Source organism: Megascapheus bottae, chromosome 31, assembly GCF_031878675.1.
Source record: "Megascapheus bottae isolate mThoBot1 chromosome 31, mThoBot2.hap1, whole genome shotgun sequence".
NCBI classification, from domain to species: Eukaryota; Metazoa; Chordata; class Mammalia; order Rodentia; family Geomyidae; genus Megascapheus; species Megascapheus bottae.
The window spans coordinates 4,009,630-4,021,861 of record NC_143539.1 but is presented as its reverse complement, the minus strand read 5'-3'; the positions used below and the strand labels follow the sequence as shown (position 1 = coordinate 4,021,861).

At 57.2% G+C, this 12,232-nt stretch overlaps 1 protein-coding gene across 1 annotated transcript in view; it reads right to left on the bottom strand.

Annotated features, from left to right (window-relative positions):
* Window positions 1-483: 483 nt before the first annotated feature.
* Zc3h4 (zinc finger CCCH-type containing 4) overlaps window positions 484-12,232 on the bottom strand; it is a 32,064-nt gene continuing 20,315 nt past the window's right edge. The window contains exons 9-15 of the mRNA XM_090322731.1: window positions 11,488-11,595; window positions 10,078-10,189; window positions 9,606-9,715; window positions 6,646-7,010; window positions 6,156-6,499; window positions 4,496-4,747; window positions 484-3,677 (exon numbers count right to left, since the gene is read on the bottom strand). Coding sequence (XP_090178857.1) covers window positions 2,173-3,677; window positions 4,496-4,747; window positions 6,156-6,499; window positions 6,646-7,010; window positions 9,606-9,715; window positions 10,078-10,189; window positions 11,488-11,595 — 2,796 coding nt within the window. The 3' untranslated portion in view covers window positions 484-2,172. The remainder of the gene's footprint in view (window positions 3,678-4,495; window positions 4,748-6,155; window positions 6,500-6,645; window positions 7,011-9,605; window positions 9,716-10,077; window positions 10,190-11,487; window positions 11,596-12,232) is intronic.

Here is a 12,232-nt window from a genome sequence, read left to right as displayed (position 1 = left end):
CTAGAAATAAATTTAACAGCGTGACCTTCCTATGCTTATCCATGGGCTTTAGGGGGAACTGAAAATACTCGAGAAGCGCTTTTCACATTGTTGGCTACTAAAAAGGTTTATGCTAGCCAGGCAGGGTGGCTCACACCTGTCCTAACTACTTAGGAGGCTGAGATCCGAGCATCATGGTTCAAAGCCAGCCCAGGCACTAAAGTTCATGAGATTCTACAATTAACCACCAGAAAGCTGGAAGTGGCTTGAGGGGTAGGACTGTAGCTTCGAGCTGAAGAGCTCAGGGACAGCGCTCAGTTCAAGCCTCATAACGGTGGGGTGTGAGGATGTCTTTCTTGGTACTGTGCCTTAGTTTTTTCTGCTCAAGGCTAGTTACTCCACGGCTGACAGAGTCTGCAGCTTCTACCTGTGCCCACCCCACCTTCCTGTTTCATTCTCAGGCAGGGGAGGTACGGGCAACACAGAGACTAGAGCTGGCAGGTCTTAAAATAACTGCATCCTTTATTGGCAGTAATACAATTATTGGATTGAGACCACAGGAGAAGAGGCAAGTGAGTTTCTGGAAGACAGATGCGGAGTACAAAAGGGGCTGGGTACTCATGCGGCGATCATTGTAAAAATACAGTACATTATATACATATTTGCACCATCAACTTTCAACTCGGAAATAGTATTTACACTCTTGTTACAATCCTGGTTAGAGAGCGATTTCTTTAAAAGCACTGCCTGGAGGCAAACAGGAATCAGGGTTCCTAGACCCATGAGGTGCTTAGGCTGGAGGCTCCAGGAAGAGGGCTCCAGCTTCTATTTCATCCACAGATTACGGTTTTAAAAAAGCATTTAATTTTTCTTTTACAAAAAAAAAAAAAAAAAGTAAAAGGGGGGGAAAAAAAACACCAAAACACTGCCACACCGTGTACGGTGACTTACCTACACACACCGTGGCCGTGTTCACGGCCAACACTAGTGGCTGAAGACAAATCTCATTAATGATTGCTTAAAAAAAAGAAATCAAAACAACAAAAGACAAACCAGACCAACCCCAGGGGGCTGGTGGCCCCGCCAGACACCAGGCTCTCCCACCCCAGCTTTAAGCCCAAATTCATCGCTTTGCCTTTTCACGTTTTCTCTTGGGGTAGCAGGAGAGGAACCTTTGGCTGGGTGACCAGATCTCATTATTACCAAGGAAGAGCCAGGGACCTTCTGCGAGGCACTGGGGCGGAGGAACATCGGCATGAGGAGAGAAAAGCGCCCAGAGGCAGGGAGGCAGAAAGGCCTAAACACCTGAAGCCAGAAGGGAGCACTGCGGGGAGGCTACTGCAAACTCCTCTGCCCTGCTCAAGCTTGTCTGGTGTCTCCCCACTCTTGGGGGTGCCTCCAGGGCCCAGCCACACTCCTCCCTTCCTCAGGCCCCTTCAAGAAGCGTCCACAGATCCAGTGCTGTGCCTCGCCTCTGAGCCACTGTCTGTCGGCTTGGGAGGGGGAAGCAAAGCTGCACTGCCACAGCCTTACAGGGGCAGGGCTGGCAGCAAGGGAGAGAGCAGGCTGGGCACCAAGGCCTGGCCACAGCCACCCGGAGGCTGGTGGGCGGGGGCACTGCGGATCCTTGAGCTGTCTCTGGGAGGGGCTGGGCCAGCAGTGCTGTGGCATCTAGGGACCACAGCATGCGGGATGGGGCAGGACGGGTAATACTGACAGGAAGCACACTCCGGGGGGCTTCCTCCTGGGGCAGATGCACCCCAGGTCCGTCTGTCCCTGATTCCCGTGTGCCCTGGCGGTGGTGCTTTCAGGATGAACTCTGGACGGAGGGCACGGAGTCCCAAGCGTGAATTCATGTAGGAGTGGGCCAGGAGGCATGGGCACCTCTAGGATGCTTCCTCTCTCGAGGTGGCCACACTGACTTCACACTGAACGGACAGGACAGGACGCACGTGCTCCACTTTCCCTTGTGCAGCAGCAGCAGTGGCTGGGGTGCAGCTGGCTGGCTCCCCGGAGCCCGCGGCACGGATCAGAACGGAGGTGTTATGTACAATTTATGTCTCAAAGAAAGGACTACTTAAGAGGAAACGAAGAGGAAAAAGAAAAGAACACCCAGGATCCCCCAGCTCTGGTTACTGCCCTTGAGTCTCACCCTGGAAGGGGTGGAGTGGGGGGAGCACAGCCCCCCGAACACTACTGGCAAAAGGGGGAGGCAGTGGGGTCAAAGCCTTTGAAGACATCTTTCAGGGACCCCGCGTCCGGCTCACCCTCGCGGGATGGGCTGTTGCCAGCGAAGGGGCTCCCTGAACCAGACTTGGGGGCTGGCTTCACGGTCCCAAAGAGTGTGGGCACAGGCAGGTTATGCACTCCAGGCTGGGGCGAGGTCCCCTCTGGTGGCGGGGTGCCGGTGGCAGCTGTGGAGGCCACGGCAGCCTTGGGCCGAGGCCGGTTGTAGCTGTTGTACCTGTCCGTGGCCGCAGCGCCTGCGTCGGCTCCGGGCTTCCCCGCCTCTGGCTGCTCCAGCGCGGACTTGCGCACGAACGGGGGTTCCTTGGCTTTGGCGGCTGAGCTCTTGCCGTTGCCCTCGGGGCCCTTCGGCTGGGTGCCCGCCTCCGCACCTGGTTCTGAGGCTTTGCCCCCGGTGTTGGGAGTCCTGGGGTCGTACAGGCTGATGCCACTCAGTACGCTGCTCTGCCCGCTCCCGCTGCCCTGGCCCAGGCCACCGGCCGCCAGCACACGGGGGTCGTAGGGTGCAGTGGCTGGGGGGGACGACTCCCGGCTGGGGCTCCCTGTGGGGGGGGAGCTTTCCGGTGCACAGGGCTTGGCCACGCGGGCTGCAGCGGCAGAGTCTGCTGGCTTCTGCAGTCGCGGGTCCATGGGAGCCTTTCGCACCCTGGGGTCGCTGGGCTTGTCACCTGTGCCAGGGGTGTTGACGTTGACAGTCTTGAGGATCCGGGAGAGCAGCTCAAAGTCAGGCAGGTTAGAGCCCGAGGCACTGGAGTCCGAGGAGGCCCCTGGGCGCTGCCGGGTGTTGGGGGGCCCCGCGGGGCTGGAGCGGTGCAGCCTGGGATCCAGGGTGGGCAGGGACTGCAGGGCGGCAGGCACAGGGGGCACCACATCCTGTTTGGGGATGGGCAGGGGGATCAGGTCCTCGGGGTTCCAGAGCACAGTGCGGGCGAAGCTGGGCTTGCTCAGGGTCACGTCCTTCTTGATGTGGCTGAACTGCTGCAGCTGCGACCTTGGGTCCCGCAGTGGGGGTCCCGGGAGGGGGTCCAGGGGGATGCTCACCGCCTTCTCCCGCAGGGCCCGCTCCCCCTCCTCCTCTTCTGCAGGGGGCGGTGCAGACCCCTTGGAGCTGCTGGGGCCTGCTGGGCTGGCATGGAGGCTGCCTTCAGGCTTGGAGGCTGGCAGGGAGCGAGCCAGTCGAGGGTCAGAGGGCCCCGTGTCCCCGGGGCCAGAGCCGCCTGCCGCTTCAGCATGGCGAGTGAGCCTGGGGTCCCGGCTGAGGCGGGGGTCAGCCAGCCGGCCTCCTGTGGAGTGTCCCTTCTGCAGACGGGGGTCTCCCAGCCCGCTGCTGCTCAGCTCCCCAGCAGAAGCTTGGGGCCGGCTGGATGTCTGCTGCCTGAGGGTCTTGAGGATGGAGGTGACGCTGCTCCCCCCCTCGTCCTCGTCGCTCGAGTACCAGTTGCCAGTGTCTCCTAAGAAAGAGCACAAGAGCAGGTGAGTGGCTCCCCCTGGCCACCGGACTGGGACCCCATGGACCCAGGGCGAGCACCTGCTCGGCCCTCAGCTTTTGGCAGCACCTGCCCAGGCCTCTTCCTGGGGCTGCTGAGGGCAAAGAGGTCAACGCTCAGCCCACCTCTGGGGGGCTTTCCTCCCCACGGCAGCATCGTCTAAGTGACCTGTCTTAACATAATGAACACCCCCTCCTGGGGCCACGGCATCCATTCGTCCTCTGGACAGACGAGGAAGCAAGCATGGTGCTTCACCTGGGGTAGAACTGCACTGAGCTGGGGCTCCCCTCCAGCCCAGGGTTCTGCGCCTCCTCTCACTCTCCGGCCTGGCTCTGGGCAACTTGTTCTGGAGGCTCAAACTCCTTACCGTGAGCCGGGCCGGCAGAGGTGCTGACCTGATGCACACAGAACCCGAGCGGGGTGGCGGGGACACAGCCACCTCCCGCCATCTTCCTGCAGCCTGGCTGGCTCCCTGTCCCCTTCACGTTGTAGACCCCCTCATTTCTCCCCGAGGCAGATGTGGCAGGCCTAACCCTTGGCGCCTGTGATTCAACTCCACTTGCTAACTTCACTGGCCTCTCCTCGTCCGCCCCTCCCATGGCACCTCTGCACGGGAAAGGGCAGCATGTGTGTGGATGGCAGCCCCACCACCGCTCCCCCAGGGCCCAGGTCTCTCCAGCACAGCAGGCCTGACCCCATCCACTCTCAGGGACATGCAGTTGCCCGGCCTGGCCTCTCCCTGCAGAGCCAGGGCCCTGCCCCACCCCCGCCCAGGCACATGCCTTCCTCATTCTCCCGGTCCTGCTTGCTGCTCTCAGCCAGCCTCCTTGCTCTCTCCTCCTCCTCCTGCTGCTTCTGCTGGATCCTCAGGTACAGAGCCCTCTGGGCCGAGGGCAAGAAGTCGGGGACACCAGCGCCCGGCTTCGGCCGGCCCGAAGGCCCTCCCTCAGAGAAGCTGTCAGGCTCCAGAGGGTGCTCAGGGAAGAGGGGCTCCCCCGGCTGCCCCGGCAGCTCTTCGTAGTGCCCGTAGTCCTCTGTGGCAGGGAAGAACCAGGGTTTGCGTGGGGAAGGGCCTCAGATGCCAACTCTACCCCTGCCCTCTGTGGACCAGTACAGCCCCAATGCTAATGGGCAAGGATGCCAGGCCTGTCTCTTCTGCCTTCCCCAGCCTGGGTGCCTGCAGGGATGGCAGGGCTTCCTGCTGGGAGGCTGCAGAAAGGGTGAGGTTTGGAGACAACTGGCAAATGCTCGTGGGGGAGATGGGGTGGACACGGCAGTGTGTTCTGAAGTGTAAGCAGGCTCTGAAGACAGGCAGGGGAAACAACAGGTCCTCCGGGACCAGAACCGGGAGACCAACCAGGCAGCTTTTGCTCCCCCCAGACACCACCTGCTTTAGTTATCTGGAATGAACACTGCTTTGTCCACGGCTCTGTGATAATTAACAAAGAAAACCGCTGTGCGGGTGTGGAAGCTCTGGGGAGGCTGAGACAGGAGGAGCAGGAGCCTGAGGCCAGCCTGCGCTGTCTCCTGGGGTCAGGAAGACTGACTCTGGTCTCCTCCTGCTGAGCCTTTTCCACCCCACCTGGGACCAGGGAGGCCAGCCCCTAGATCCCGGCAGCCAGCTTCTCTACCCTGGAGCCTCGCTCCTTGCCCCAAACACGAGCCACAGTGGAGGACTCGGGGCTCCCTGCTCATCGCTAGCCCACAGGCCCACAACCTCAACTGCCTTCAAAGCCTCTGCGAGGCTGTCCACCAGGCCCACCTCCCCCACCGGCTCCAGCAGGCCTTGTACGGCGCTTCTGGGGCCCAACCTCCAAGCTGTGCCTGCCCTCCCTAGATAGCACACATAGGTCACATGGGCCCCAAGGGGCAGCGTCCGAGCCACCTGACCCCAAACTCCCCCAAAGGTGTGGCTACCACCTCGTCTCCACAGCAGGCAGCCTACAAGCTTCCTCAATGACCCCTCCTCCATCTACACAGCAAGGAGGCAGTGCCAGGGTGGCTGACAGTCCGTGCTGTGAGCTCCCTCCGGGTGACTGGTGCAGCCTCGACCTGCTGTGTGTGCGGTGGCCCCAGCCCTCCCCACACTACCTAGGACTGTCTTATTCTAATATGGCCAAGATGAAGATCTGATCCCTTCACATCAAGTTCACTCTGGAGAACAAACCTCCCTCTCTCCCTCACAAGGCATCCAGGTGAGGACTGTGGCTGAGGCCCTTTCCAAGGCCGTCTCCCTGGGTCTCAGGCACAAGCATGGCCATCATCAAGCCCCTGGTCATGTTGCTCACACAAGGAAAAAAAGGGCAGTGCTGTCTGGGGCATGCGGCTTATTTCTGAGAAGGCCATGCTCTAGGCACATCAGCAAACCCACACCAAAGAACACTGGGCCATTGCGTGGGACAAGAGCCTCCACGCAGGACAACACAGGTAGAGGCCACATACCTGCATCCCCCAGGAGGCCTGGCTCCATCTCCATGCCTTCCTGCGGCGGGTAGAAGTTCTCGTAGAAGTTCTGGGCCGGTGGGATGGGAGGCATCATTCCAGAGTGCGGGGAGTCTCCAGGACCATAGGGCATCATTGGGGGGCCGCCAGGACCCATGGGTGGGCCAGGGTTCATGCCAGAACCCATTGGCATGTCAGGGTGCATGTCGGGGTGCATGTCGGGGTGCATGTCAGGATGCATGTCAGGGTGCATGTCAGGGTGCATGGGGCCCCCCATGGGCCCTGGGGGTCCCATGTTGGGCCCAGGACCCATAGGCCCTTGGGGTCCACCGGGTCCTGGGAACCTAAAGGAAGAAATTGGCACCTGTGAACCAGCTGCTGGGGAGAGGCAGTGACTCCCCCTTGGCTTGGAGCCAGGCCACAGTTCCAGCCAAGGCTCAACTGGTGCCCCAGAGAAGTGGGGCCGGTCTACAGGCTGAGGGGCACTCACCTCACACCCAGCTTCTCAGCCAGCTGTCCTGTGGGCCGCACCACAATCTCAAACAAGGAGGGGATCTTCTTATTGTACATGTCCTGCTGCTGCTGCAGCTGCTGGGGGGACAGTGGCTCGTGCACTGGCATGGGCATCTGGGGGGGGCCTGGGGGTGGTGGAGGGGGTGGAGGAGGAGGTGGGGGGCCTCCCTGCATGGGCCTGCCGTTGGGAGAGTTAGGAGCTGGGGGACCAGGGGGCCGAGGGGGTGTGGGCAAGAGGCCCACACCAGGGGGAGGCTTGGGCAGGGGGTTGATGCCCTGCTTCTTCAACTCCTCCACTTCCTTCTCGTCCTCAGCACCTGCCTCCGCATCGTCAGCCAACATCTGCAGTGACAGAGAGCGCGGGGCATGATGGGAAGGCTGCGGGAGTAGATGGTGGGACCCTAGCCGGGCCCACGGCGCAGCCTCTCCCCTGGACGCAGGGTGCCTCCCATCAAGAGGAGGTCATCTCCCTGCAGGCCCCAGCACAGTTCCCAGGCATTCGGACACACAGGTATTCAGGATCACTGTGAGGGGCCTCTCACCCCACGACCATCTCCTGGGAGCTCCCTCAAACCAGCAGTCCTTTTTTCTTTTCTTTTTTTGTTTTTTTTGCCAGTCCTGGGACTGAATTCAGGACCTGAGCTCTGTCCTTGGGCTTTCTCAAGGCTCTACCACTTGAGCCATAGCACCAGTGCCAGCTTTTTTTTTTTTTTCTATGTATGTGGTACCAAGGAATTGAACTTAGGTCTTTGTGCATGCTTAGCAAGCACTCTAACACTAGACTAAACTCCCAGCCCCAGCAGTTCTTTTTATTTGTTAGAAATGCCCTGTGCTCTTTGCCTGAAGCTAGCTTCAGACCTTGAACCGCCTACTTATTAGAATCTGCATGGGGAGGGAGTGTGGCCTAGTGGTACTGTGCTCAACCAGCATGCACAAAGCCCTGGTTTGGTTCCCCAGAACCACATACACAGAAAAAGCTACAAGTGGCACTGTGGCTCAAGTGGCACAGTGCTAGCTTTGGGCAAAAAGTGTCCAAGGTCATGGCCGGGAGTTTGGCCTGCTGGTTAAAGTGCTTGCCTAGCATGCGCAAAGACCCGGGTTCGATTCCTTGGAACCACATACATACAAAAAAGTCGGAAGTGGTGCTGAGGCTCAAGTGGTAGAGCTCTAGCCTTGAGAAAGTCCAAGGACAGTGCTCAGGCCCTGAGCTCAAGCCCAGGACTGGCAAAAAAAAAAAAAAGTGTCCAAGGTCAGACCCAGGTTTGATTCCTCAATACCACATACATAGGGAAACCCAGAAATGGTGCTATGGCTCAAGTGGTGGAGCGCTAGCCTTGAGAAAGTCCAAGGACAGTGCTCAGACCAAGAGTTCAAGCCCCAGGATGACAGGTGCTATGAACTCCACAACCTGCTTGTTGTTAAGATCTTGCCAATTTTTTCCTAGGCCGGACTGAATCACAGTCCTCCCAACCTCCGCCTCTCGTACCTGGGATTATAGGTGTGAGCCACAGGTTCCTGGGGTCCATTGCTAGTTTTTTGTCTTGTTTTTGTCAATTGTACCCAGGTTGAACTAAAGGCCTGGGCATTTTGGGGGGATTATACATGATACTGAGGCTTTGAAAGGTTTGTTAAGATTTAAAGAAAAAAAAAAAGATACCTTGGTTTCAAACTGGGCACTGGATGCAGTAATGTCCCATATAATGGCCACATACAGACAGTAAGTAGGAGAAATGAGGTTGACCTGAGTTGGGTGTATAGAGCATATCTGTAATCTCAGCACTGCAAAGGCCGAGACAAAAGGATTCCAACAAGCTCAAGGCCATTTTGGGCTACTACATAGATCCTCATCTCAAATCAGAAAGCTAATTAAAAAAATAATAATAAAAGTAAAGTTTTTAACCCACAAGGCAGAAATGAATGTCACAACTCTAAACGTCCAGCAGGGGGCAGATCTGGGTCAGACACTGACAGGTCCTTCCCATGAGAAGTGGGGCTAAGAGGACCTGACCTGGGACACGAGTTACGAAATCCCTGGAGGTGTTGAGGGTTTCTAAGGGAATATCAACGATGAACAGTAGTCAAAATGCAGTAAAAGCTGGGCGAGATGGCTCATGCCTGTGATCCTACTCAGGAGGCTGAGATCTGAAGACTGTAGTTCAAAGCCAGCATGGGTACTAAAGTCCCTGAGACTCTTATCTCTTATTAACCACTAGAAAACCAGCAGTGGCGCAGTGGCTCAAGGGGTAAAGCGGTAGCCTTGAGCTGAAAACTCAGGGACAGCACCCAGGCTGAGTTCAAGCCCTACCACCAACAAAGCATCCCTTCTGCAGCTTCTCAGGCAAGGCTCCAGGAGTGGCTCCACCGCTGCTGAAGAAGCAGCTGTCTGGGAGCCTCCCATCTCCAGCAGTCCCACCCTACCTGCAGCTTCGTGACTAGGAGGTGGTCAGCTCCGTCTGAGGGACACCTTCCCCTCCCTCCTAGACAGCGATGTGTTATGATGAACACAGGGATGCGGGCTGGGAGCAAGCATAGGGCCTAATTCAGCTCCCTGGAGAGGTGTCGAACTGTCACCTGTGAGACCACTCTGACTTCTGTCTGAGCTAGTCACCTGTTCTCTGCAAGGTCCCCAAGAGTTACAAAGAAACACTTGTCATGTCACAAGGACTGTGGAGACACACCAGCACATGCTTCCCACATGGTTGTCCCCAGGGGCCACAAGCAGCTGGCCCAGTGTCACACAGTGTCACCCAGCAGAGGTAAGGCACCATGGGACCCCAGCTGCCTTGCAGGAAGAAGGCAGGTAGTGGGAGGCAGCTACTACTGTGTCCTGTGAACAGCCCAGCTCCAGGTGGGCACAACTGGTCCTCCAGAGACCAAGGAGAGGGAGGGGCACCGGGCCTCACTGTCAGCCGTGCCCTGGGCCAGCCCGGACTTTACCTTGTCCAGCAGTTCTCTGGTCTCCTCGGTCAGCGGGTCGTGGGAGAACATGCAGTCATCACCGTTGATGCAGTTTCCGGTTGTGTGGTATAGCTTACACGGGAAGTCACGTTCATGGTGGGTTAAGGCAAATGCTTCAGCTCAGGGAACCCACCTGCAGGTACACTCCAACCCCCTTTCTGAAGCCCAAAGAGGTGAGGAGACTTGCTCAGAGTTGCAGTGTGTTGGCGGCATGGGCCCCTTCCTGTTCAGCGCACCAAGTGGGCTCTGGAAGGAAGGCCTCGGACTCTCACCAGGGGAAAGGAGGGGAGGAGAGTCACCCAATGGCACCAAGTCCACGGGGGAAAGCTCAGCAAGATGGGGGCACCCGACAGGATGTCGTAGCAAGCTGTGGCCCACTTCATCTGCAGAGCAAGAACACAGGTCATCCTGGGTGGTTACTAGACAGGGCAGAACAGCAGAGAAAGGATATCATGCATGTAGGGGCAGTTCTCAGCTCTGGCACAGAAGCCGGTGATGTAAAACTTGCACAGCTCACGTTTCTTTGGCAGTTCAATGTCATGGCTGAAATTACAGTGGTCTCCCTGGAAGAGAAGCACTGGAAGGTAAGGGTGGTACAACCAGCCTGGCTCCTTCCTGTCTGCCAGGGGAAGCCAGACTTGGTCGCTGAGCATGCACAAAGGGTCCACATCAGGACAATGGCCCAGGATGGACTTCACGGAATAGTGCCAGCTCCCAGGACCTATCCACATGCCCACTGCTGGGCCTCTCCGCCCTACGCTCCCTTCCCAAACAGAGGTTTGCAGTTTTCTTCTGCCCGCTCTTTCTCCTCTCATCTACTCTAGTTTACTGTCTGCTGGCTGGCAACAAGGGATTCCCACCCCATCTGCACTCCAGGCCCACATTTTGCTCTTCCTAACAAAACTTTCATTTTGTTTGGCCTAACTCAAAATACTTAATTTCCCAACTTCCCTTGCAAATCTAGCCAATGAGATGCAGGACAAGTTCTCAAGGATTTTTTCTGAATGGGCTAAGAGGGGAAGAAAGAAAAGTCCTTTTTCCTCCTCCTAGGCCTTGTGTGTGCTGGCCAGAAGCACAGCCACCACAGGGCAAACTTGAAGAGAAATGGTGCACCTGTCAAGCTGAAAGGAGGGAAGGAGAGTGGGCCCTGGGGACTGCTGGCCATGGCTCTGAGAAGCCAAGTTCCATGTCCAGGGAGATCCCCGTCCTGAGAGCGGGGCATCTGTATCAAAGCAAGCAGTTAGGGCTCCTGTTTGCAGCTGCTGGAGAAGGGTGCAGTGTGTGTCTACACGTGCTGCCTGTCATCATGGAGCCAACCTTGCCCTTGTGAACAGCTCTTCCTTTTTGTTTCCATGTACTTCAACTTTCCTTACGAAGAGAATACATTTTGACTCCAAGGCATGTTCTGCACAACTCCTTGGTCAGACGCAGCATTCCTGGGGCACTGTGCTCTGATACCTGGCCTGGCCATTTGGTGGCAGTAGCGTCTAGCGCCTTGCCTGCTTTCCTGCCGGCAAAGTGGAGAGCTGGCTCCAGCTGGCTCTGAAGGACAGGCTAACCTGATTTCCCCCCTTTTCTTTCTGCTGCTTTACTGACTCCTGCCCCAACTTTGAAGAGGAACAGCTTCATCAAGTGTATTGCACCTCTGCAATACCAAGCATCCAGTGTGCATTAGGCTTTATGGAATGAACAGAAACGTTGGCTAAAATGTATCCCTAAAATCAAAACTCCCACACAATCGTCATGCCCCGGGACTGCCTGACTGGCTTCAGTCTTCTAGGCCAGCAGAACAATCACTGCACAATCGCTCCACAGGGCCTTCCCTGGGGCTGCACCCTTGGATCTCTGCTCTGCCCCTTACCCACGTGCAGCGCCCTTCCACGAAGTACTTGCAGATGACTTTGCCTTTCTTGTCAGATTGCTGGTGGGGCTTGTCGTGGTCACTCCTCCGGTAGCCTCCGCCACTGTCCTGTGAGGCCAAACAGGTGAGGGAGACGGGATGAAATGGCAGGCAGGAGATCTTAGGACACACATTACAGGGACCCTGGAGCAGTGCCATCTTCCTCAGGGGCTGTGACAGGAGACAGGAGAAGCTCTGGCCCCTCAAGTCTCACACTCAAGTCTCTCAAAGGAAGTATGTGTCACACACCTGTGCACAAATGCGCCTCCTCCTCCTCCAGCAGGAGGCAGGGCTTCTCTCTAAGACTCCCTTGGGCCACCTAGGTACCTCCTCTAGAACCTTCTAAACCTGATGCTCACTGAGGTGGCTGCATTTGCTGCGAAGGTATAGTTTAAACAGAGGGTCATACCAACTGCCCAGCTGAGTCAGAAATTCCCAATAACTGGTCATGCCTGAGCTGCTGGGGGAGGAAACAGGAGGCGCCCACAGGAAAACAAGTCAGTGAAGGGTCTTAGCCACAAACACCAGATAAAAAGGAAAAGTCCAGGGCCGGGAGTTTGGCCCAGTGGTAGAGTGCTTGCTTATCATGCGTGAAGACCCGGGTTCGATTCCTCAGTACCACATACATAGCAAAAAGCTGGAAATGGTGTTGTGGCTCAAGTGGTAGAGCTCTAGCCTTGAGAAAAAGAACCCAAGGACAGTGCTC